Source organism: Podarcis muralis, chromosome 1 (assembly GCF_964188315.1).
Source record: "Podarcis muralis chromosome 1, rPodMur119.hap1.1, whole genome shotgun sequence".
Classification (NCBI taxonomy): domain Eukaryota; kingdom Metazoa; phylum Chordata; class Lepidosauria; order Squamata; family Lacertidae; genus Podarcis; species Podarcis muralis.
The window spans coordinates 113,034,235-113,061,069 of record NC_135655.1 but is presented as its reverse complement, the minus strand read 5'-3'; the positions used below and the strand labels follow the sequence as shown (position 1 = coordinate 113,061,069).

The 26,835-nt window shown below is 42.8% G+C and overlaps 1 protein-coding gene across 4 annotated transcripts in view; it reads right to left on the bottom strand.

Moving 5' to 3' along the window:
• Window positions 1–11,365: 11,365 nt before the first annotated feature.
• SESTD1 (SEC14 and spectrin domain containing 1) overlaps window positions 11,366–26,835 on the bottom strand; it is a 59,929-nt gene continuing 44,459 nt past the window's right edge. For all 4 annotated transcript variants that reach the window (XM_028748398.2, XM_028748389.2, XM_028748382.2 and 1 more), the window contains exons 12-19: window positions 20,273–20,467; window positions 19,020–19,134; window positions 16,954–17,113; window positions 15,134–15,215; window positions 14,744–14,866; window positions 13,073–13,264; window positions 12,854–12,975; window positions 11,366–12,102 (exon numbers count right to left, since the gene is read on the bottom strand). In XM_028748398.2, the coding sequence (XP_028604231.1) occupies window positions 11,973–12,102; window positions 12,854–12,975; window positions 13,073–13,264; window positions 14,744–14,866; window positions 15,134–15,215; window positions 16,954–17,113; window positions 19,020–19,134; window positions 20,273–20,467 (1,119 nt within the window). In that variant the 3' untranslated portion in view covers window positions 11,366–11,972. The remainder of the gene's footprint in view (window positions 12,103–12,853; window positions 12,976–13,072; window positions 13,265–14,743; window positions 14,867–15,133; window positions 15,216–16,953; window positions 17,114–19,019; window positions 19,135–20,272; window positions 20,468–26,835) is intronic.

The window sequence follows — 26,835 nt, the reverse complement described above, 5'->3', positions numbered from 1 at the left end:
AGACAACATTCAAAAAGTAAAAAATTGTTACCCAGTGTTATTAACTTTGTACATAGGCTATGCTATGCAAACGTCTGTGGTTTCAGCACACTCAGACCTCTCCATCCACATAAACAAGAGGCAGCACTGCAGTTCTAGAACACAAGCAAGGCAGTCAGAAGCACTTCAGGGCACAGTACAGGGACGGCCACGGATATGGCTTGGTGAGGAGCTGTGGCCTGGGGCCAGATACAGAGAGTTGGAGGGCCACATATGCTCCCCCCCATGCCTGAGGTTCCCCACCCCTGGTGTAGGAATATCTCCTCACTGCCCTGTAGAAATAAATGATGTTGCACAGCTGAGACTGCAGTGTCTTTAGGATATATGGTTTATGTACACATATATACACCTGAGACTATGACCGGGATATGTGTGTGTGTGTGTGTGTGTGTGTGTGTGTGTGTGTGTGTGTGTCACAGCACTGACACCCCCCAAAAAGGTCTTGCATTGTGCTTTGCCTCTCTGCCTTTACAGCCTGCAGCTCGTATTTCTAGGTCACATTACACTAAACTTTAAACTCTGGCTTCTGTCCCTCTCACTGTCTGTGAGTTGAGAGGGGATGCTAGTGGTTTTATCTCTGGACCAGATAGCCCTTCAAACAGAGGATGCTTTCAAAAGGGGAATGCCCACTGTAACATAGGATGCAGGACCACCCTATTCTGCATATGAAGAAAGTGCCGTACTTTCCAGTCAGAATTCTCAACAAGCGTTTTCCATAGTTTTTCCCCCTAACATAAACCATTTTGTTTAAACAAGCTTTGGGGAATTCAAACTTAATACATTACCTAGGTCATCTTAGTTTTATCTCCTGTTTTCTGCTTCTGCAGAACCCTCCACTGCAATCTTTCCCTTTAACTGCCTAAACTTTTGTTCTTTATTTATGACAGTGATTATCTGTTGCTGTGCACATGTATTGAACCTACTGCATGGAACTGTACTAAAAGCTGGTAGTCTTTAAATTAATAAAAATGTGCTCTAATGGATTGGAAAAAGAAAGAAAGAAAGAAAGAAAGAAAGAAAGAAAGAAAGAAAGAAAGAAAGAAAGAAAGAAAGAAAGTGCTGTACAAATCTCTCTCACTCTGCCCAGCTAAATACTTAAGTATTTATACTTATAGTATTATAAATACTTAAACAGATCCCAATATGATAAAGCAAACGAAAGGGGGAAAGAAAGAGGGGAAAATAAGAAGAATTCCATTCTATGTGATGTGTCTCCTGCAGCATTGGGGCTCATAAATTATTCTGCATACAGTTCCAGAAACCCTTCCCAAAATCCTTGTGAGATTTCTCTTCCTTTTGCTGCCTTATTGTACTCTCTCTCTTTTTGGAGAGGCGTTTCCTCTTTTTCCTTTTGCTCTAATGTGGATGTGGCTCAGTCCCCAACATCTCCAGATATAAGAGTAAGAAAAACCCCTGCCCAAAACTCTGGACAGCTGCTGCCACTAGTCCATGTAGCTTCTGCTGAGCTATATGGGCCAATTAGTGATGTATGGAAGTGAGAGCTGGACCATAAAGAAGGCTGATCGCCGAAGAATTGATGCTTTTGAATTATGGTGCTGGAGGAGACTCTTGAGAGTCCCAGGGACTGCAAGAAGATCAAACGCATCCATTCTGAAGGAAATCAGCCCTGAGTGCTCACTGGAAGGACAGATCGTGAAGCTGAGGCTCCAGTACTTTGGCCACCTCATGAGAAGAGAAGACTCCCTGGAGAAGACACTGATGCTGGGAAAGATGGAGGGCACAAGGAGAAGGGGGCGCAGAGGACGAGATGGTTGGATAGTGTTTTCGAGGTTACCAGCATGAGTTTGACCAAACTGCGGGAGGTAGTGGAGGACAGAGGTGCCTGGCGTGCTCTGGTCCATGGGGTCACGAAGAGTCGGACACGACTAAACGACTAAACAACAACATGGGCCAATGGTTTGATAAGGCAGCTTCCTATGGAGCAGAGGATTAAAGGCAAGTAGCACACAGGGATTTGCAGCACGCCAAAAATGTGAGGACATCAAACAGAACTAAAAAACTTCAGTGTCTGAAGTTGACTAAAAGTGTATGAGCAGGGTCCCCCCCCTCCCTCTCTCTCTTCCTCCTTCTCTTAAAAGATAAGCAATATTTTGCAAAGGATTTCTAGCAAACAATAAGGGTGTGCACTCCCCCCCCCCCAGCTTGGGGCCCTACTTAAATACATGCAGCAGCTGTGAAAAAGGCGAATTCCATATTGCGCACCATTAGGAATTCAAAATAAAACTGCCAATATCGTTATACAAATCCGTGTTGCAACCGGGACTGCCATATTGTCTGGAGTGCTGGGCGCCTCACCTCAGAAAGGCGTATTTTAGAGCCGGAGATGGTTCGGAAAAGAGCAAATGAAATGTTTGAGGGGCTGCAGCGACTACCCTGTGCAAGAAAGGGGGTGACATTTGCCTTCAGCACCTCCTTGTTAGCTCCCCCCAGGCACCCGACTGGCTGCTGCAAGAACAGGACGCAGGAGTAGACGGGCCTTTTCGCCTGATCCGAGTAGGGCAAGGGCTGTAGCTCAGGGGTAGAACTTCTGCTTAGTATGCAGAAACATCCCAGATTCAATCCCAGCAGCTCCAGCTAGGGTAGATAGATAAACTTTATTCGCATTAGCCAACATAGCAACATAAAACAAGCAATATATACAATTAAAAAGACAACAATGGGTAAAAAGGGCATTCAAATGACCAAGATTACCATTCACATAGTGGCCCTTCATCTCATTGCACCCTCGATAAACCTAGCAACCTTTGCTGTTGTCTGATCATTTTGGTCTGATAAAAGAAAGAACAATGTGGCCGCAGATGGGCGGCCTGGGATGGTAAGTAAGAGTGTGGTGATGATCTCATTCCTCAGATCTTTATAAAGGGGACAGCACAGGAGAACATGAGCCACTCCAGCTAGGACTGGGAAAGACCTCTGGATACCTGTTGCTGGGAATCTCAGGTGGACAGAAAATGCTGCTCAAGTGCGCTTACCTTAAAAGGTCAGGTGGCATTGCAGCCAGGCCATGGGCCTGGCCAGCAATCCAGCAGCAGGTTGGCGAGGTTTGCAGGCCTGCCTGCAGATTGGCCTTTGGCAGGCAGGCCTGGTTCCAGGGATCCCCCAGGAGCGTTTCCCGCAACCCGTGAGGAATAAATTGAGGCGAGCCCAACGCTTCCCCTCAGTTCCCCTCCCCCCCAAATCCTGTGCTGCAGGCTTCCCATAGGCATCTAGTCGACCACTGCAAGAAGAAGATGCTGGACTAAGATGGGCCTTTGGTCTGATCCAGCAGGCCCATTTTAGGTTATTATCCAGGTGATTTGCTGCTAAGTCAGTGTTGGCAGTATTGAGCCCAATGGACCAATGGTCTGACCAGTGCCGGATTTACGTATAAGCTAAACAAGCTATAGCTTAGGGCCCCCCCAAAAAAAATTAAAGGGGGGAAAAACTGGATGTACATTTCCAAAATATAAGATAAAAAACAAATAAAATAAAACCTACATACAGCAAGTGTGTTTTGTGTTGTGCAGGCTCCTGTGATGTAAGTCATGGGCCCCGCCTGCTAGCCTGCTCCCTAAACTATCACTGGTTTGCTCATTTCTACATATAGGGTGCCTACATTCTGCATGTGCAAATGGCTTTAGATACCTATTAGGTCCATAAATGACCATATAGCATATATTCAGCACAAAAAACAGCGACAATTTGTTGTTGACAAAGGACAGCTGGATATATAAAGGGCCCCATTACCTTCAGTAGCTTATGGCCTCATCAAACCTAAATTTTGGTTGTTTGTTTTTTCTTCTTCTGGTCTATTTTTCTCCTTTCAAAAACTTCTCTCCCCCCCCCCCCCCCGTAGTGACTAACTTTTTTTGTGTCCAGCAGCTGTCATTTCCATTCAGGTGCCTGGACTTACTGTGTGGTTAGGCATTCTGAGGGAAACAAAACAAAAATGTCAGGAGCGGCTGCTTGTGTTGGCCACTGCTGCTGACTCAACCCGTCTCTGGAGGCAGCAGGATCCTAAGCCCACCCACCCACTCGTTACCCTTAATTGCCACAAATCGAATGAGTGGGCAGAAATGAAACTTGCATTCTGTGGATTAATTCCTCTCTGCATTTGTTACGAAACGTGAATGACAAATGCAAGGATTTTCCATACTGCCCAGCTCTGTCCAGTTTGGAATGAGGATCGACTGCAATCCGTGCATGCTTGGAAAGTCAGCAGCGATACTCGGGATATGTTGTCACAGATCCAGTATTTATAACCCTTGCCAAGACAGAGAGAATGTGAAATCAACAAACTTAAGTGCCTAGGCTGCATACAGCAAGAAATTGGTGTTTTAAAAATCCCTGAATTTCACATCATACGTTTTTGTGGTTTCCCCCCCAAAGATATTTTTAGGACTGCTGTAGCAGAGGGAATATGAATAAAGGAAAGCATGGCATTAAAAGCACACAAATTCTGGTGATTTTTTGCTTTCAGCACGCTGGAAGGGCTGCTTTTTTACTGCTTTCTTCTTACACTGAAAATAACTCTCAATACCAAATTCTCCCCAGACTGCTAAGAAGTCACTCAGTAAAAGTTTATGGGGCATAACTTCCATTTGTAAAAGTCTGAATTTTCCACTATGGTTAAATTGTTGTGGTTGCATTTTGGCAGTTTCCACCACTTTATCTCTTGGTAATGTAGAATATATATTTTGCACATAAACATGCTTGAATTGCACAAAAATAAATGCATTTTTTCAGCCACATAAATTGGTTTAAGGTTGCAATGCTATAGCCACTTACCTGAGAGCAAGCCCAATTGCACTCCCTGAGATTTACTGCTGAGTGAACATACTGTGCTGCACATCTTGCAGTGTTCACGTTTTGGAATACATTAAATCCCTGGGGCAGTGGGACGTAGCACAAAATGAAAGGTTTCTTACCTGCAAAGATTGCGTCCAAGACAGAATGTCAAGTCGGCAACATAGAACCCAAACTCCCAGCAAGGCCAGAAATAGGGAAAGAAGGGATTAAGGCTCCTTGCTTTTATTTTTGTACATTACTTATTTTTACACACATTTCCGGAGACTGTAAGTCTCCACTGCAAGACGCTAATCCCCACAAGCTCATGACATTTGGTATTTTCACCACCAGAGGACCCTGGAAAATAAATTCAGACCGACAAGTGTTGTCTATCTGTTGAGGGTCTATATATTTTCACTATGCACCTTGGGATCTAGAATGCTGTGCATTCAACTGCTGAAGGATACTTCACATATGTTTATATCTTTATATTTATATGTTTGCCTACAAAACTGTATACAGGAACAGTAAACATGAAAAGATGGATGTCCCTTGTGTTTATATACAGTCAATGACCATTTTGCACAGGGATTCCCTTCCCAACCCATGTGCATCGGTGGCGTGTGTACGAGCACCCCATTCTGCCCTACACCTGTTCCACCATTTTTGTGACGCATTTCATGACATTTCTGGGTCACTTCTGGGTTCGGGGCCGTGTGCAGACACCACAATCACTTGTCATTTGGACATACATTAATCGTAATTTGTTCTGGCTGGCAAAACCCGCAATTTATATACATAATTTCCATAAGTGAACTGCATTTCTGTGTTTTCTCTTGTTCACACATCCATTCTTAGCTACAAAATTTCAATGCACGAAACTGCCTTTCTGGATGGTGAGGTGGACCCGGATGCTGTAGTTCTGGGTGGTAAGCTTAGATGCTTAACAATCTTTTTTAGGACCGTCCAGGTGGGTGTACGTGGGCATGCTGCTATAGAAGGTGGGACATGGAGAGTGCTGGTTGACTGCATCCTAGGCATGAAGGAAAAGACCAGCACATAGCAATGGGAGGATAATTTACCCGCTCATCCTTTGCACAGCCTTCCATCCCTCCCTCCAAGGTGTTTTAAGGAAGCTTGAAACAGGAGGGTCGGTGGCGTGGGGACCAGATGGCCGAGTCAACGTGTGGATAGCCAAGTAGCCAACCCCCAATTTAGAACATTTCAAGGAAGACGAAACAGACCATTAACTGACTGTAGCAAAAAGCATTGTTGGGGTGTAATCTTCAAATAATGGGCAAGGCATTGAAATTGGGAAATCGCATGTCTGTGGCCATAAAAAGAAAGATCAAGCACAGTCTAATCTGTAAAATAACTGTATGGCCAACCCTACACACACACACTCCAGTACTGTGGTCCATACTAGACCTGGGAAAGGTCAATTGGTAGAGCATAAGACTCTTCATCTATGGGTCATGGGTGTGAGCCCCACATTGGGCAAGAGATTCCTGCATTGCAGGGGGTTGAACTAGATGGCCCTTGTGGTCCCTTCCAACTCTATAATTCTGTGATTCTATAATGGGTTGTTATGCCAGTGTTTATATGGTTTTTCATTTTTAATAAAGCACTGGACAATAAAGCATGATAACTCGGTTGGTTAGAGCGCAATGCTGATAATGTCAAGGTTGCAGCGGGGTTGACTAGATCATTCTCAGGATGCCTCCAGCTATATGATTCTATTATCTTAAAGGATGGCTGGACTGGAAACTTTGATATATTAGTCATATGCAGTGCTTTCTAAAAAATGTTTAGGGGTACTCTCATTTTGATTCAAGAAAATCACCCATTTTATAGTTCACATTGGGGGAAATAAATACAGTAAATGGACAAAAGTACCAAGATTCACAAAATGTTTAGCATAACCCCAGGAAAAAAGTACTGGCCCTATGGCTAGATTTAAGGGGGGGGGGGGGAGACACTTAAGTGCTCTTTTTAAAAAAGATTGACTTGTGTATTAAGATGTTTAGAAATGTGTCCTTCTAGGCACATACGCAAAATAAAATATAGCATTTAAAAGAGAGATCAGAGGAGATACACTATTCCTCTCATTGCTTCCACACTCTCTGGGCTACAGCACTACGGTTTTGTGAATGACAGCAGCAACTTGCCTCTACATGGCTTCTCTAGTTGTGACGGAGTAAATGGTTGTTTAACATCTGGAAATAAGTCTCTGGTACCTGTCGCTTATAAATTTACAAATAAGCACTGCTACAGGACCGTCACATCCATATACTTAATTGTTGATGTAAGGAAAGGCTAGCAATCGGATAAATACTATTGAAGTTTTATTGTTTTGCAGAAGGGAGTCATAGCTAAATAAGCCAATAAGGATCAAGGACAAAATTGACCCAACGCTGCTTCTGCCTTCTTCCTTCCAGAGCAGTACCACCCCCTGGAAGTTAGACGTAAGTGCCTCCCAAATGTTTTCTATTCTAGCGCTTGAAATGGAAATGGCATTTGGCAAGAGCAAAAGTCCTCCTGGGCTTCAAATGTCATTAAATGATGTTTGCCTTCAGTATTTCTGTGTGTGCTCACCCCACCAGTCTTCGAAGTGTTTTGATTTGGCGTCTCTTTTAAAGTAGGCCGGGCAGGTTAAACCCCTAAATACATGTTCAAGATGAAGCCATAAGCTTCCCCCACATAGAAGAGCTAGCCACCACTCACATCCTTTTACATCTGAGCTACTGGTATGAGGATTGCAGGCAGACGACTCAAATACATATTCCCTCCCCCAAATAAGTGGGGTGTGTGTGTGTGTGAGATTCCACTCCGTGCCCCACACTCAAAGACAAATGCCTCAGGACTTTAAAAAAGCATTGGTCTTCTTTTGACTAAGGTAACCCAAAGCAACTTATAATAGATGTCTTTGTTCTTGTTACAGCAGGCTAATAATTGCCCCTGAAATGTCTTACCACAGTGGTTCAAATGTTACTCTCTTTCAAGAGAGATGAAACTAGGCTAGGTCAGAGATGTGCGCACTGGGCAAACTCAGCCACGCTTCTGTGCCTAACCCCCAGTGAACTGTGTAGCTTGAACTTAGTGCATTCATTAGCCTTCAAAGTCATGGTTTTGTCCTCCGTTGCTTGGGGCTGAGCCCTGCTAGGCAGCGAAGCAGCTGCCGTTTCTTTTTACCGCATGCTCAAAACCATTCTTCCTTTTGAGTACAATAATCTGATCCAAAGGAGTTAAAAGAAGAACTTTAACTTCTAAACTCTACTTAAAATTTGTAGAGTTTCTACAAATTTCTACAGGGAGCGGAGAAAGAAGATCAATCCATTGCAATGTACTGTAAACCTTATTTTCAATTACATAAATGTACTGTAAAAGTAAGTGAAATGTAGCGGTTTATTACATTTATTAATGCACGTTAAATGTAATTATAGTTTTCTTGCCAAAGAGCATTGAGAGATTATGTCTGCAATGACTGTACTAGAATCATTACAGATTCGACAATTTCAATTATGCGTAAGCAGCTTAGTTGAGTACAGCAGAGAGAGAGAGAGAGAGAAGAAATCACTTACAGATTATGGACATATGCATGAAGGTTTTCTAGAAAACAAAAAATCAGGAGACCATTAACCTGTTCTGCTTTCCAACCAATGCAAGCAATTAAACACAGGGCTCCAGATCTATTATTCCATATGACTTTTTTTTTTAAAGACTATTTCTAGCACCTATGGTAACAGCTTCACTGCAAGTATGTGGGAAATGTCTAATGACATTTAGGGATGCATGAGCTTCTCACTCTTTGCCATGAAAGGGTGAGATCCTTCACAAGTGGCCAAAGCTATTACTCACAATGGATCTTTCCGTGCATTCACTCTGAACGTATGCAAGATGCTCAACTCTGCCTTCTCTCCCTACTCGATAACCCTCCTCTACAAAGGCATACCTAGGGCAAGGAGAAAGTAGAACATCTGTTTTTGCAGATCAGGCTGGAGCTTACTCCTGTAGCCCAGTCTCCAAGGAGATATGCTCTGTGCCCTAGCAACACTCAAAAGGAACCCCTTTTAGCATCCTTCTGTCACAACTCCTCTCTCACCAGGGAGCAGGTGAGGCTACACATCCCCGATGAGAGAAGACTCTCTAAATGATGTTGAAGCTGTGAAGGCCCCCAGGAACCTTCTGCCCAGCATTCCTGGAGTACAAAGCATTTTCTCCCACCAATGAGACAGAATGTAGGCTGGGGACGCAGAATGTCTTTTGCCCCTGCAGCCCTAGGAAAGTTCCCTGAGGCAACAGGAGGATGAGGATGTGGCAGCTTTGACAGGCATAACCCTGAGCTCCCTTCTCTCGGCAGGCTACCATCGGGGATGTTTCTGATTTCCCACAAAGGATCAAGACAAGCGGGGAAATTCACATTTGCAAGCTCTCCTGACCAATTTCTTGTGACGTCTCCAATGGCATCTACGTAAGGTGAGGGATGTGGTGTGTCTGTGTTTGTGCGTGAGCTGTTAAGGGGAAGGATTGCGACCTTCCAACATATATCTGCGCCCTCCCCATTTTCTTGAAAAAGAAAATATGGGAAGCAAGAAACTACCAGTCAATTTCCATAATGCCAGTGGTAGAATTCAGAACACTTTGGACTAAACAGAGATTGTTTAACCAAGGGTTGCATCCAGTGCAGCTTTAAGTAACTAGTTTCATCAGTGCAATAATTCATGTTTACATGTGGAACTGCCCACTCTCCTCGCCCCCCACCTATAATATGTATGTGTAAAATCACTCAGAGCAGATTGCTACCCATCTTATCAGGCCATGTGTCTTCGGAAAGGAGCCTCTAAATACTATTCCCATGTCCAAGCCAGTTTGGTAGCCCCTACAGACTTTGACTAAGGGACGCAGGTGGCGCTGTGGGTAAAACCTCAGTGCCTAGGACTTGCCGATCGTATGGTCGGCGGTTCGAATCCCCGCGGCGGGGTGAGCTCCTGTCTTTCGGTCCCAGCTCCTGCCCACCTAGCAGTTCGAAAGCACCCTTAAGTGCAAGTAGATAAATAGGGACCGCTTTATAGCGGGAAGGTAAACGGCGTTTCCATGTGCTGCTCTGGTGCAGGCTTGCCAGAGCAGCTTCGTCACGCTGGCCACGTGACCCAGAAGTGTCTGCGGACAGCGCTGGCTCCCGGCCTCTTAAGTGAGACGAGCGCACAACCCTAGAGTCTGACAAGACTGGTCCGTACGGGCAGGGGTACCTTTACCTTTTTAGAGACTTTGACTACATGAGAGGAAGGGAGTCGTATGTGAGCTACATTCCTAATGCCCAAATTGAAGCCTGCTTTTCAAAGCAGCAGCATTAGTATAAAACTTTGCTCCTTTTAAGAGCCAAGGTGATAGAGCACTTTGAGCATCTTATACACAGGGTAGCTAAAAAAACCACAGGGGCATGTAAAACTGCATCCTGCTATAATCTTGCCTTTCTACGAGTTTTAAAAAACACTGAAAATCCCACACTGCATAAATATAAAATATTTTTTTTATTTGGCTTTTGCAGATTGAAAGAGCAAATACACATAATTAGCTTTAATCTTATGCCCTATGTGTAATAATCTTTTATTACAATATGTAGCATTTATCGATTTGGGAAACTGCATATCAACTACCTATTTAACACGAGCTTATTCAGAAAGAGCACGTTAACTAAAAGAACGTACTTGCAATGTTCACTAGTACAGAAAGTGGGGAGGGGGATGGGGGGGAGAATGACATGTTGGAGGGGAAACTCACCCCAACAAACCCTCTCACCATTCATTATCTGAATTGTTTCACTTGCTTCCTTATACAGTGGTGTCTCGCAAGACGAAATTAATCCGTTCCGCGAGTCTCTTCGTCTTGCGGTTTTTTCGTCTTGCGAAGCACGGCTATTAGTGGCTTAGCGGCTATTAGCGGCTTAGCGGATATTAGCGGCTTAGCGGCTTAAAGAAAAAGGAAACAAACTTGCAAGGACTCGCAAGACGTTTCGTCTTGCGAAGCAAGCCCATAGGGAAATCCGTCTTGCGGAACGACTCAAAAAACGGAAAACCCTTTCGTCTAGCGAGTTTTTCGTCTTGCGACGCATTCGTCTTGCAGGGCACCACTGTATCTCGAGCTTTTCTTTTTAGAACATTCAAATCTCCTTCTGCCCTTTCTGCAGAGCTGTGCATAGGAAAGATGTACATTCTCTGCCACACCTCTCACGAAGGCAGGAGGAAATTGAGCACCAATATTGGTGATAAGCGCCTCCCTTCTCTTTTCTGCTTGGCTCAAATCTTTTGAATTTAGTCAACAGAAGAAATGTGAGGCTTACTTCCTTCTGGACTCATCTATTAAGATGTTTCTTCCCACCCCTGATCCAGACTGTACATTCATTCCGCGTTGTAAGAGAGAAGCAGACTGGAGGAATGTTTGTTCCGAAGTTGGAAGGCAAAGGAAGGGGCTGCCCTTCCCACTGCTACAGATGGAGGTCTGCTACACATTAGGAAACACAGGCTTGCATAAAAGATGGTAAGATTTTAAAAAGATGGATTTTATTAAGCACAAAACAGCTTTCAATACATTATCCATACAAATTGGAAGGGGTGGGGGGAAACCAACTATAATGAATTTCAAAGATTTGATGGGCAGGATGTATATTGGCACAATAAAAGGGTCCATTTGAAAAGTAATACAAATTATAACTATAGGGTCACCACTGTCTAAACAACAGATAGCTTGCCTACAGCCTAAAAATACTACATCATCTGGAGAATAAAGAGAATTACTATTCTGTACGGAACTTGTACTTATTAGCACCATTCAAAGCTTGCATCAGCTGCTTAGGCAAAGAAGCACCCGACTGGTTGGGGGGAAAGCTTCAGAGAAAGAAGGGTTCAGTGCAATATTTTCAGTTCCTTTTGATAATATTTTAAAGTCTATGGTTTCATAGCATGTTAAATAATTATGGCTTGGTAGAAATACACTGTTAAGATGTAGAGTAAGTTTTTACTTCAAGAAGGACGGGATTCTTTCATAACAGCTGTAGAAATGCGTTTTAATGTATTATGGCAGGCGCAGAATGCAGATGACATGCTGGGTAACGTAGAGACATCTTATGAACTGGCAAATGGACACTATTAGCTCTCTGTTGTACAGACTTCTGGTTGTCTCAGCTGCTGTTTTTTCAAACAAACCAGCTTTATCTTCTCTCTAATGTGTTCAGCTGTAGAAGCCATATCACTCGGGGTCCCAAAGTACTGTTCAGTACTAAAAGAAAAAACAAGCAAGGCACATGGGATTTGTTCTCAGTGCATACCAATTTGATTAGAACACACACGCACAATTGCTTTCCACTACACCTGGCTAGTGCAGTACTAAATTGTCTTAGGATGAGGTCCGAGACCTGACTGACGAATATGGATGTTATGCCACCATTATTTTTACACCAGACTCAAAACTTTGATAATGTGATTTGTTTGGAGCGGCTTCAATTTATGAGCAATAAACATTGCATTTGTTCATTTAATTCTACTCTGTGAAGCAATTGATGGGCGCGCATCTCGATTAAAGATACAGTGGTGCCTCGCAAGACGAAATTAATCCGTTCCGTGAGTCTCTTCGTCTTGCGAAGCACGGCTATTAACGGCTTAGCGGCTTTAAGAAAAAGGAAACAAACTCGCAAGAACTTGCAAGACGTTTCGTCTTGCGAAGCAAGCCCATAGGGAAATTCGTCTTGCGGAACGACTCAAAAAACGGAAAACCCTTTCGTCTAGCGAGTTTTTCGTCTTGCGAGTTTTTCGTCTTGCGGGGCACCACTGTACATTTTTATAACATTGTAAAGAAATAAATATTATTTAAATATTTAACTTTTTGCTATAGCATCTGACTACTTGTTCTTTTTCCAAACTGAATATTTCAGCTACAGTATTTGTATGTCTCCCTCATGTAAAATCTGTTTGACTTGTATCGCAAACTAAAACATTTTAGAATAATCATATTCTAAGGATAAGCTACATACCCATCAGGATAAACAACAGGTACTGTTAATCTATCCAGAAGTGATTTTCCAACAGCTTCAATCTCATCAAATTGTTCCTGGTCATTTATAGATTCAGGCTGGTCTGGGCATTCTTGCAAAACCTGTAACAAAGTGGTATTAAGAAAAAGAAAATTGCTTCCAGAGTTCACTTAAAACAACAGAGCAATATTCGTATGTTGGTAGCTGGTAGCAACTAACTTTTTCAGCATTTGAATGGAAAGCGACAGCCATCTCCAGCCTAGTTACTCGCTCTTCGGAAGTGATGGTGAATTGTTTCCAGACTCTGTTCAGCTTTGGAAGTGTGTCTCCTGAGGATCTAGATGTGCATCGCAGAGACTGACACAAAACGACGGTAGCCTGTAGTAACTGCCTTCCATAATCGTAAGTACTCTATAAAAAGGAAAAAGAAGAAAGATACAAAATTTCAATCTCAAATCCTTGGACAGATCTAACTACAGAAGAGCGACACATCGGCAAGAAACGAAATATCTCAAATGTAAGTCACAAGGCGTTCTTGCACTTCATTTGACTATTAACACATCGGCCTACTTTTCCAAACGCAGGAACGAACTGCAATGGCCTTGGCTTGGGAAATCCAACTGAACGATGAAAGGCGAGGGAAACAGAAAGCTAACCCTCTGGGAGTTTGTTTGCTTGGTCTGAACAACTGACTTGGCAGGTAGGGGGATGCACACACTTTTATAGATGGAGGCTTGCTGCACAAACCCATACAGGTGCTTTGAGAACAGAGAACATTCTCCCCTCACTAAGCCCACCTTGTTTTTTTTAAAAAACCCACTCGCCTGCACAACAACAGCAAGTACAGTGGTACCTCGGGTTAAGTACTTAATTCGTTCCGGAGGTCCGTTGTCCGTTCTTAACCTGAAACTGTTCTTAACCTGAGGTACCACTTTAGCTAATGGGGCCTCCTGCTGCTGCCGCGCCGCCGGAGCACAATTTCTGTTCCCATCCTGAAGCAAAGTTCTTAACCCGAGCTACTATTTCTGGGTTAGCGGAGTCTGTAACCTGAAGCGTATCTAACCTGAAGCATATGTAACCCGAGGTACGACTGTACCAGACTCTCTGGCCTGCACCCCTGCCTAGGTCTCAAATATTCAGCACAAAGATCCCATATTCTGCCACCTTTGTGTTCTCTGTGAACTACAAAGGAGTAAAGTGAAGATGTTTACAGTGACAGGGTAAACATCTTCACTTCCTGTCCCCGTTCTGTTTTTCATGAAAAAAGGACCCTATGGCTGTCCTTCCCACCCCCCTCCTGCTGGGCCTTTCCAGAAGGTCATTAAGGTGCTGAGAGTGGCCCCCCCCCCCCCGAAAAGGCCTGAGTAACAGAGGAACACCCTTCTCTGGATCTGCACAGCAATTAACATCTGCTTAGTAAAACTGTGCCAAAACGTTTGGTCCCTTGCTTTTGGACACAGTAGTCCTATTGTTTATCATTTACTTATCTGAACACACTAGTTCCTTTATCAAATCAAATAGCTGATCAGGGAAGTAACTTCTAAAAAAAATTAATGCAGAGCATTGCCCAGGGTACATGGAGCAACCACTCCACATTTGTCAGATATGAAGTGAATTCAAGCATTTCAAAATCAATCTTGTACATTTTATGACGCATGAAAACACTTTAGAGGGGGGGGAAACTGTGGTTGTCCCCAAGGGGATGTTCCAATAGAATAATCTTGTCAGATCTAGCCAAGGTTTCTGGCAATCAGAACTGTACTCAGAAAACAAGCTCAGCAAATAGTCTAAATGAAAATGCTAATTTTAAATATCAATGAGAAGGCTTAGAGGCAGCTTTCTAGTGACCCACCTAGCCTGATTACAGAGTGAAAGAAATCCTTCATATACCTGTGCTACATCAACAAATTTCCGATGCTTTTCCAACAAAATTTTGGTTTCTTGAGCATCGTCCCCCAGGCGGGTATGGGTCTTCAGTAGAGCATCGAGTAATTCACTTAACCATTCTACTGCCTAGAGGGAAGAGTAGAAACAGACTGTAAAACAGAAAACATTTAAACTAACACAATCCATCTGTCACAGATGTGCTCAATAAGTAATAAGAAGTCTGCAGTGTATTTTACAGGGGTGCCCAAACACCCAAAACTATTAAATTTCCCAAACTTGTTTGACTAGGCGCTCTCTCTCTCTCTCTCTCTCTCTCTCTCTCTCTCTCTCTCTCTTTTGAAGCAAGTTTATATGAACAACACTGGCCACAATAAATATGCAGCTCAATCTCACCTGCGCAGCATCCTCTTCACATTTAAAGAGCTGAACCATTTGAAGCATCTTCAATCGTCTGACATCTACCATGTCTTCACATCTGTGAAAGCCGGAATGATAAGCAACCACATCAGATCAGAAAGCTAAACACTATTGCCTAGAACTCAACCCATCACTCCTATCGTAGATGCAACACATGAACAATTCCTCTTTCTTTCTTTCATGTGCCACTAAAGATTGGGTAGGGTTGCCATATTTCAAAAAGTGAAAAAGTTGAGCTTTTTTGGGCAAACTTGTTGAGTTATTTTTAAGGAAATTTGCCAAAAATATACACTTCCAACATGCCATTCATCCAGATTTTCTTGCACATCTAACGATTTTTCCACCCAGACAATTTTTCCAGTGGCCAAAAATCTTGGCTATGTCTGGGAAATTCTGGACATATGGCAACCCTAAGGTTGGGTAAAAACATTACTACAACATACCATGAAAATATATAAATATATGAAAGGAATTGTTTGAAAAATCAGCAAAATTTTGATAAGCACTATTATTTCTTGCCCAACATAGTTCTCCAACTTCATACATGATAGGCAATAGTCTGGGGTTACAATATAGTTGAATAAGTCCACTGGTTCCAATGGGTCTATTCTTAGTATGACTAATATTAGGTATCACCTGATATACCTATGTAAGTACTGTTATCGTATTGTATTTTGTACTGCTAGTTTAACTGAGGTTTCTGGCCCAACAAAAACACTGCATCCCCCCCCCCCAAAAAAAAACCCTGACCTTTTAAAAATTGTCATATCCTGTTTTGGTCACTTAAATACTTATCATGAATTAATAGCACACAATCCAGAGCAGGTGGAGGGATATAATTTCTTTTATTCGCATATAATATATGAGTACTGAAAAAGCTACATTGGTTCCCAGTACGTTTCCAAGCACAATTCAAAGTGTTGGTGCTGACCTTTAAAGCCCTAAACGGCCTCGGCCCAGTATACCTGAAGGAGCATCTCCACCCCCGTTGTTCTGCCTGGACGCTGAGGTCCAGCTCCGAGGGCCTTCTGGCAGTTCCCTCACTGCAAGAAGCCAAGTTACAGGGAACCAGGCAGAGGGCCTTCTCAGTGGTGGTGCCTGCCCTGTGGAATGCCCTCCCATCAGATGTCAAGGAAATAAACAACTATCTGACTTTTAGAAGACATCTGAAGGCAGCCCTGTTTAGGGAAGTTTTTAATGTTTGACATTTTCTTGTGCTTTTAATTTTCTGCTGGGGGCCAACCTCCATCTCTGTGTGGCTTTTGCAGTGGACATTTCTTGGGGTTTAGACAAAGTAGGAGCAGAGCCTGTTTTGCTCACAGAGAAGCAGGAAATGGAGACTGAGATAAGCAGCCTCTGAGTCTTAATATCAGGGGAGAAAGATTTAATATTTAAACACTACAAGATAATCATCTGATAGATAAATCCTAAGGACTTTCAAGACTGGTTTCAGTTCATTTTCTTTGTCATAACTTGTAAAGAATACATTTTTTCAGTTTTCAGATATAAGCAGATCAGGGTTTTGTTCATTATTAAGTTATTCTCTTTCATGATTAACTCTATTCGTTTTCAGCCTGATCCTTTGGTCTTTTGCGCAGTACTATATGGCACATTATGACATCTTAATGTTCTCTTTAAAAAGAATACCACAACTGCAGTTGCTGAGTTATCAAAAGGCATCAAGTGAACTAAAGCAATTTTAAAGTCATACAGAATTTTCACACAAAATGGCACAGTTAAGAGAACTTCTGAGCTAGAGGGAACTTTTCAGGGCTGCTAGGCAGCATAATTATTACCTTTGCTTCCTGAGCTGCATGTCTTCCATCACTCCCTGGATGTGATCAACATTCTCTTTGTTTTCCGTGGTTACATCTTTTCCATAAGCCCAAGATGCCTGGTTAGATATTTGATCAAGAAGACTTTGACCTTTTTCACGCAAACCTTGCAGACCTAAGTCTAAGGTACAAAAAACCCAAATTCTTTGTTTCATAGAACTAGTACATTTCCCACCCTCAAACAGGTGCAAATGTGAACAAATGACATATTCCCTCTACTCATGAATTTCTGTCCAATTCTCTCTTCATCCTTGTGCAAGTTTAGTTGCAGTGATTTCATTCAATAAATGATACGTCACTTAACTTACTAGACTTCAAAATGAGCAAGTTTGGCAGTAAACCCTAACCTTATAAACATATACATAGCTAGTGTTTAAGTTTCCTAATGCATCTTTTTTTTTTTTTAAGTATAATTTCTTACAGTCACAAAGTTAGAATTTTTTATGGGGAGAGGTCACAGCTTACTAGCAAAACGTACAACTTGCATACTGAATGACCCAGGTTGAAACCCTGGTGTCACCAGTTAAAAAAGAAATAGTAAGGGCTAAGAAAGACTGAAACACAGTGGAAGACAGTGACCAATTGTCTGACCCAGTATAAGGCAGCTTTATATGTTAATTATTTGTGTCCCTTCCAGTCTCATGAACTGCTATCACACAGCAGGGATTTTGAAGTTTTCCCTCTTTCTTAATTTGACTATTGTATGCATTATCTCAGTTTATGTTTAACAGGTGTTTTTCAAAATGAAAGAGATTAGTTTTCTTCTTAAAAGGTAAAGGTAAAGGACGCCTGACAGTTAAGTCCAGTCGCAAATGGCTCTGGGGCTGCAGCACTCATCTCGCTTTACAGGCCAAGGGAGTCGGCGTTTGTCTGCAGACAGTTTTTCCGGGTCATGTGGCTAGCATGACTAAGTCACTTCTGGCGCAATGGAACACCGAAACCAGAGCAGCGCACGGAAACGCCGTTTACCTTCCTGCCACAGTGGTACCTATTTTATCTACTTGCACTTTATGGTATGCTTTCAAACTGCTAGGTTGTCAGGAGCTGATACCGAGCAACGAGAGCTCACCCCGTGGTGGGGATTCAAACCACCGACCTTCTGATCAGCAAGCCCAAGAGGCTCAGTGGTTTAGACCACAGCGCCATCCACATCCCTAGTTTTCTTCTTAAAGCTTTGTAAATACTGGCACAAATCTTCCAAGTCTGGACATATTATGCAGCTTAATCATAAGCGTTCTCCACATGATAACTGTTAATTAAGCTAAGGGGTCCATATGATCACAAGGGGCAGCAGGCTGAAGACATGCGGTGTGTTTTTTTTCACTGTAATGTTCAAACACTGAACACTTGTGTCTGAAAGAGGGAAGCCTAAATGCACAGACCTTTACATGCACAACTTCCAAGAGAGCTGGAACCCCAACTGCATGGAGGTCCAAAATGTAAAGAGGTCTATGCATAGAGGCTGCCAATCTGCAATGTCCAGTCTCAACACATGGACTCCCTCTACATGCGATTTAATACACGAAAGCAGCTTTGTAAGTTTTCAGCCTTGGAAGCAGGTGGATTGTCAGGGATTCACGTGCACTGTTTATGATGTTTCCTTGCTGCAATACAAAGGAATTTAAATGTACTGTTAAGACTTTTACGTCCCAACAGTATTTGAGCCAATTGCAAAAGGAAGCCAAGAGTTTGCATCCAAAATCCAAACAACTGTAAAGCAAATCCAATTATTCAATTATGCTTGTCCCCCTCCCATTGCACTGTTGTTTTTTAAAAAAGAAAGGGAATTGTAATTATCCCCCAGAGAACGAAAGGGATGGGAGGGGGGTGCACATCTGAGAAAAGGCCTGCCATGCTCACCCAATCTCTTCTACATGAATTGCTGAATTGTGGCCAGAAAGGTCCGTTTTCCCCTCTATGCTTAGTTACGAACGTGAGAGAAAAATCAATGTATACTTTAAAATTTATTTTCCCCCAATTGTTCACTGTTTTATAGATTTGGAGGTTTGTACAATGTATGGGCTTACCAACACTTTTCAGTTTCTCTTCCAGTAGCTTTAGAGTTTGCTGAATTGACGTCCCGTCTGCTGGTGCAACATCGACACACAACATCCCTAGTAGGCCGTCTAGTTGCTGAGACAACTGAAAAAGACAGCAATAAAAACCCCAGGTATCATATTACTTCAAAAACCTGTGTTTCTCATGCTTCCACCAAGGATGTGCTGCAATGGCAGGGTGTGCTGTCACACACACACACACACACACACACACACACACACACACACACAAGCTGCAAAGGGAGATAAACCTAGGAGATAGGGAAGCTCACAGGCAGATGACCTGAACAGCAGACACTCCTCACCAAACACCTTTCATCAAGAATGCTGCTGCCGCAATTTCTACCAGTCTCAAATGATCAAGATGTGGACTCCCAACAAGACCTGATATGCCTCTTTTTGTGTGTGTGCAGACATCGATAAGGGCCCCAGGTACAGAGTGGAAGAAGGCCAATAGCTTAAGATAAAGAAAAGTCATCACTTCTGGGCATTACAAAACAGGAGGAGAAGCAGGATGTGCTTTAAACTGTCAGATAAGCACAGACACTAAGCACCGTGGTCACGACATTCTACAGTAGTCAATGCCCAATGTCCTCTCTCAAGAGCAATAAAAATAAGCGCCCTCAATGACTATAAATTCAATTTTGCATAAGTAATAGACACATCAGAATTTTTCTACAACACTGCAATAAATTTTAGCTGGGGCAATCAGAATAAGATCCACTATTTGACTACTGATTCAAAACCCTATATAACTGACTTTTTTACAGTGGTACCTCGGGTTACAGACGCTTCAGGTTACAGACTCCGCTAACCCAGAAATATTACCTTGGGTTAAGAACTTTGCTTCAGGATGAGAACAGAAATCGTTCGGCGGCGGCAGCAGGAGGCCCCATTAGCCAAAGTGGTGCTTCAGGTTCAGAACAGTTTCAGGTTAAGAACGAACCTCCGGAACGAATTAAGTACGTAACCAGAGGTACCACTGTATTTCTATTCTTTGTATATCGTATTGTTCTTTTATTGCTATGGCCAATGGCTGATGCAAATAAAGATTCATTCATTCAAAAAGAAATCCTTATAAAACAGAAGGCTTTAGCTACTGAAGTCCTCAGAAATGGATTGGTATATTTTGGAATTTGTTCATTCCTAAAAACCTGTTGGCCATCTGTAGTAATCATCACACAGCAAGACTGTACAGTGAGTAAGAATGTATACTGACTTACTTCTTGGGCAACACCATGGAAATCAAGTGCTGCCTGCAACAGATTCTGCCTGAACTCCAGCTGACTGGCTTGCCGGTAGCAAACATCACTTAACTGCTGCTGTAATGCTTTCAGTTCCACAAGGTCTTCTTCATCCCCGGCATTTAACAAAGCTGCAATCTGTTGATTAAGTTCCACATACACTGCAAACCACTCCTGCAGAAACAGCACGGCAGAAAGTATATCAGAACTGCAATGCTTTTTAATGTTCCTTTTAAGACAGCGTGTACACACACACATTCAACCAACTTATTACACAGGTTTACATATGCTTCTGTCTAACAGTAATGCATTAAAACCAGTAGCACACAGACCTGCTCAAGTCTCCGTCCATATTAGGTAAAAAATGTCATGTCTTTTTCAACTGAGCAATTCTGTCATTTAGCAAAATCAGTGGTGGACCCTTGGAAAAGTCCCCTTTTTCTCATCATCTTAGGATTTCTGGGTTTTCCCCTGCTGCCCTGCCAAAATCTAGCCTCTCATTCATTTTCTAAGCTTATGCTCTTATCCGGTCTCTTTAATTTGTCCCCTTCTACAATATCCTGTTCTTTAGCCCAGTAGGCTTTTTAAAAACAAACTTGTATCTATTTAGCACAGATATAATTGTTGAAATAATTTGTTATGTGAAAATAATCAATAAAATTCAAAAATAAAAATATTTAGCACACAGCAACATGTATTCAACTGATCGTCTTCTCTTGTTCCCTTGATCACATCCCTCTTCCCTCCCCTCCTGGCTGCAGCTTTCCTTTCCATCGCCTCTGCAGCTTCATAGAATTTCAGCAGCCTCTTTTCCTTCAGCATTATCAGGAGCGCACATCAGTTATCTTACTAGTTTATTATTTATACGGCATTTCTATAGTTCAGCACACTGCGCACCACTGATCACATTGAGCTCACGGATAACTTGCTGAGGCAACCAAGGGCCAAGAGAAGCAACAGGATACACAGGACAAAAGCAGACAAGCAGATGGGCAAGCGCCTCCACACGTCTGCTCTAAGAACCCTTGCGCGCCAGTGCGAATGTACGGCGCATACAACCTTTGAACTTCTACCCTGCGTGAGATCTGTGAACATGCAAGAAGCACAAAAGAACATTGTCTTCTTGGTGTTGCCTTATTCTAAAGCTCCTCTTCTTCCAGCAGCCAGTGTGGTGTAGTGGTTAAGAGCGGTAGTCTCGTAATCTGGGGAACCGGGTTCGCGTCTCCGCTCCTCCACATGCAGCTGCTGGGTGACCTTGGGCCAGTCACACTTCTTTGAAGTCTCTCAGCCCCACTCACCTCACAGAGTGTTTGTTGTGGGGGAGGAAGGGAAAGGAGAATGTTAGCCGCTTTGAGACTCCTTAAAGGGAGTGAAAGGCGGGATATCAAATCCAAACTCTTCTTCTTCTTCTTCTTCTTCTTCAGCCTCTGCCCAAGGTGAAATTTCTAAGTTTATATCCTCAAACCATTAGGCCATACAGGCTTCCCAGGAAACCTTTCCACCCCCATTGCACTTTTTACTACTTGCAGCTGTGCTGCTAGCACCCAGTTTAGGAATTTAACTTAAAAGCCTGTTAATGGATGAACAGGATACCTTGAGAGCCACCCCTTCCCATATGAACCTGCCAGCTTAGGACGTTCCTCAGAGGTCTGATCATGAAAGGTTGGTTGATGGGTACCCACCTCCCTGCACAGGGCTGGCCCAAGACATCTCGGCACCTGAAGCAAACCACCCCTGCCAGGGAAGAAGGGGTGAGTCAAGGTCTACATCAGGAACAAGGGAGGGATAAAGATCTATATTGAGATCTGTGGCCCCTGCCGCCTGAGGCGGTCTTCTGACCTGACCTCATGTGTGAGCCGGCCCTGTCCCTGCAATAGCCTACCAAAGCTCTCTATCCTACATTTAAATGAGCAACCTAAAAACTATTTTATTTCAGGCAAGCTTAGGTTTTATTGTCTATTTTTATAATGTCATGTTGTTGTTGTTTTGGTGACTGCCCCAATAATTTAATGGAAATGCAGTATTATCAAGAAAACAAACAAAGAGGCTATTGTGCTTTGACCTCCCTTTCCAGCTAGAGTGGTATAATTTCACCACTTCCATGTGCGTTCTTAATCACTTTCTACTTTGTTTTGTCTAGTCACATATTCTAGTGACAAATCTTTTGAGGGGAAAGTCTGTCTTATATAGGCACTCATTATCTATCATGGTTTGAACCTAATCACTGTCTGAAAATTGCTAGGCAGTAAATAGCAATAATGTCACTTTTCGAAATGGACTATGACTCAGGCCTTTAAAAGGTGGAAGGGAAGGCAATGACTCAGTGTTAAATGAATATTTAAACTATTTTGCGGTGCCAGTGGAATAAATGGCATCTGTAGTAAGACTATTGCCTGCAATAAAGTCAGAATCCTTTTTAGTAAACACAGTTAAAAAGTAATTAGCTAGTAAATCAATGAGACAGCAGATTAAAGAAACACTTGAGTTATTTAAAAAGCTTTTATGTATATAAAGGCAGTAACTTCTAATTGCTGCCTTGCGTAGCCTTTCCAAAATCTGGCAGCAAGAGACAGATTGACTGATGCTGCCGTAATGCTTTATTTACTAAGGAATCTTTTGAAACAATTAGAAATTCCTGAGGTTCCAAAGACTTCCACTGGTGGTCCTCTAACGCCATTATAAATCCATAATGGAGAAGGTAACAGATGGACCTAATGTGTAACTTTAACTTTTGTCATTTTCAGTATATATGCTGCGTAAAGGTCTCTGTAGGTATAGGGGACCTGTTACAATGGTCCTCCTCGAAGACTTCCAGATCTAGATAGTTTCCCAGCATTTCAGGGGGACTTTGTTGCAGGTATGACAGGAATAAAGGTAAAGGGACCCCTGACCATTAGGTCCAGTCGTGACCGACTCTGGGGTTGCGGCGCTCATCTCGCTTTATTGGCCGAGGGAGCCGGCGTACATGGACTGGTCATGTGGCCAACAGGACTAAGCCGCTTCTGGTGAAACCAGAGCAGCACACGGAAACGCTGTTTACCTTCCCGCTGGAGCGGTACCTATTTATCTACTTGCACTTTGATGTGCTCTCGAACTGCTAGGTTGGCAGGAGCTGGGACCGAGCAACGGGAGCTCACCCCGTCGCGGGGATTCGAACCGCCGACCTTCTGATTGGCAAGCCCTATGCTCTGTAGTTTAAGCCACAGCGCCACCCGCGTCCCAAGGATGACAGGAATAGGCTGCTATAATAACTGGATGGAGATAAATCAAGGTTGCTGGGGCCACCACAAAATTATTTGGACACAACTGACATGATCTCTGGACATTGTGTGCACTACTTTTGGAAGTAGATTTTTCAAAAAACAAAAATGCTCCCCTCCATTAGGACATCTCCTGGCTGCAGAAGATTTGGTGTTTGCTGACATCGCAAAGAAAAAGAATTAAGAGAAGGCGAAAAGACTCAGCTTTTAATCTGCTGCATTTTTATGCTTGTGTGTGAAAGTGATTTCTTTTAGTGTTTTGTATTTCAAATGATTTTATGAAGTATTGTCCTCCTCAGTGTTGTTGTTTAGTCCGACTCTTCATGACCCCATGGACTAGAGCACGCCAGGCACTCCTGTCTTCCACTGCCTCCTGCAGTTTGGTCAAACTCATGTTAGTAGCTTCAAGAACACTATCCAAACATCTCATCCTCTGTTGTCCCCTTCTCCTTGTGCCCTCAATCTTTCCCAACATCAGGGTCTTTTCCAGGGAGTCTTCTCTTCTCATGAGGTGGCAAAACTATTGGAGCCTCAGCTTCAGGATCTGTCCTTCCAGGGAGCACTCAGGGCTGATTTCCTTCAGAATAGATAGGTTTGATCTTCTTGCAGTCCATGGGACTCTCCTCTCACTAATTTGTGTAGGCCCACAACAAGAAGCCCCCCTGCTTATTGTGAAGTTTGGTAGCCATGATAACCTTTTCCCAAAAAGTACAAAAAGAAGAGGGCAGAACATTGTGCACTGCTATCATTGACCGTGAGTGTGTTGACACTAAGAGATTAGTAGCAGAATCAAACTTGGAAGCCCAGCCCCAGCAGGATGAGTCCATGATGACATAAGTATTGTGACATAAGCCATACTGTCTACTAATGGTCATGCTAAAATGCAATGTCATAGCTTGACAGTATCTTAAGAACTCACTTTACAAAAATCAATGCAGTTAATGTCGATTGAAGTACAAAAAGACAAGATACTGGGTGCAACACAACTTCTAAAGAAACAATATAATTTATTGACCAAGCTAACAAAGGAGTCTACATTAATCCTCACTCAACCCATCTTGAGTATTTTAAGTAATGAACTGGATCTACTATGTAGTCCAAATCAGACTCTGATTGGTTGAGAGGATAACCCCTTTGGGAGGAGGGGCGGGAAATAAGGGACAATATCCAATAAATTTGTTCTGTCAGCAGAAATATAACAGAACTCCCCCTTCCCTCACGTGCGCTGCACCCTCACCAAATCTGCTCTATGTGGCTGGGGGAAAACCCAGAACAGGTTTGGATGGCACAGAGTTTTGTTGTGCAAGCAAAAATCCTTGCACTCATGGAATGAGTTAGTTGGAAACAACTCCAATTTAATAAATAAGCAAGTAATTAAAAAGTCTTGGCATGAGGACTGGATCAGCCCCACCCCAATTTTTTTATTTTTTTTATTTTACCTCTTAAGACCTCACTAATATTGGGAATAGCAAAGGAAAAAAAGGAGTAGGAGACTCAGCTGAGCACTCTGATTAGGATGAAACTACCCCAACCCAGTCATACTGATTATTTGTTGAGTGGGGTGGATGGGCTAGCCCTCCTGGATCTGATCTGTACGAAACAAGCAGAGAGGGAGAAACTCTGGCCAGAAGGAAGATTATCGGCTAAGAAAACTACCAGCAATTTATTGGGCTTTATGAAATGTTAATACTTCAAAAGGTCAAGGGTACCTTTGAATCTCTCTTTGTTATGGCAAAGTACCAAGAAGAAACTGGCTCTGTGATTTCAGGAACTGGTCTGATCACTTCATTCCAGAGAAGAGTAAACGAGGCACAAGTTAAGATAGAAAAAATTAGTGCTGGCCATACAGGCTGAAAAATGGGAGATACTTGGGATAGTATATCAGGAGAAACAAAACTTCCTATTCACGATGCTTCATTGCAGTCTGTGGCCATGAACCTTTTCATCCAACACCTCCACAGGCAAGTTAGGAGCCAGGTGAAATAGGAATGAACCACCTAACTTGCTGTGGACTGCAAAACGGTTTCTAGTCACTGTGAAACTGGTGCTGCAGACAAGGCTTCAGCTACTGTGAGGCGCTATGGTCAGCAATTAACTACATTGCAATTTTTTTTTATTCATTTCAGTAAATTAATAACAAGCTTACATTTTATACCAACCTTTAACAATATTAAATTTTAAGCTTTTTTCCAAAGACGAAATAAAATGGTAGAACTGACCACCGGCACGTGATCTGGATGTTGTGGAGAATGTGGATGAACAGAACCAGTAGGGCACTTTTTATATTGCTCAGTGAAATGATGTGGGATATATGAAGCAGAGACATCACCTTGCCAACAAAGGTCCGTATAGTAAAAGCTATGGTTTTCCCAGTAGCGATGTATGGAAGTGAGAGCTGGACCATAAAGAAGGCTGATCGCCGAAGAATTGATGCTTTTGAATTATGGTGCTGGAGGAGACTCTTGAGAGTCCCATGGACTGCAAGAAGATCAAACCTCTCCATTCTGAAGGAAATCAGCCCTGAGTGCTCATTGGAAGGACAGATCCTGAAGCTGAGGCTCCAATACTTTGGCCACCTCATGAGAAGAGAAGACTTCCTGGAAAAGACCCTGATGTTGGGAAAGGTGGAGGGCACAAGGAGAAGGGGACGACAGAGGACGAGATGGTTGGACAGTGTTCTCAAAGCTACCAGCATGAGTTTGACCAAACTGCGGGAGGCAGTGGAAGACAGGAGTGCCTGGCGTGCTCTGGTCCATGGGGTCACGAAGAGTCGGACATGACTAAACAACAACAACAACAACATATGAAGATTGCTGGATACTAACAGGGTATATCACGCATTGTCCACTCACTATGCATATAATTCAATGCAAGATGATGCACGTCTACTGGTCAGTGTGTGCAATGCTACTGTCATTCACAATGATATGAAGGTGATACACACTGACTGGAGAACGAATGCCATTCCCTACATCCCTACATCCTAGTAGAGAACATGATGTCTTTTGAATGTAGACAGTGGTCAGAGTAGTCTCCTCCCTCCCAATTCTCCATTCAGTTCACATTAACCCCAGTATGTTCTATACTCCAGTGTTTGAACTCCTGGAAAAACAAAATCTGCCTTTGCCAGTCATTAAACAATCTATGCTCCGAGATTATGTATGATCTTAAAACTGAGCATTCAAGTAATTACAATAAGTGGCTCCCAGAAAGAAAGAAAAGATGACATATATTGCTCCTAAATCAATGCTTCCTTTTTGTGTTTCCAGTCTCATCAGAAAC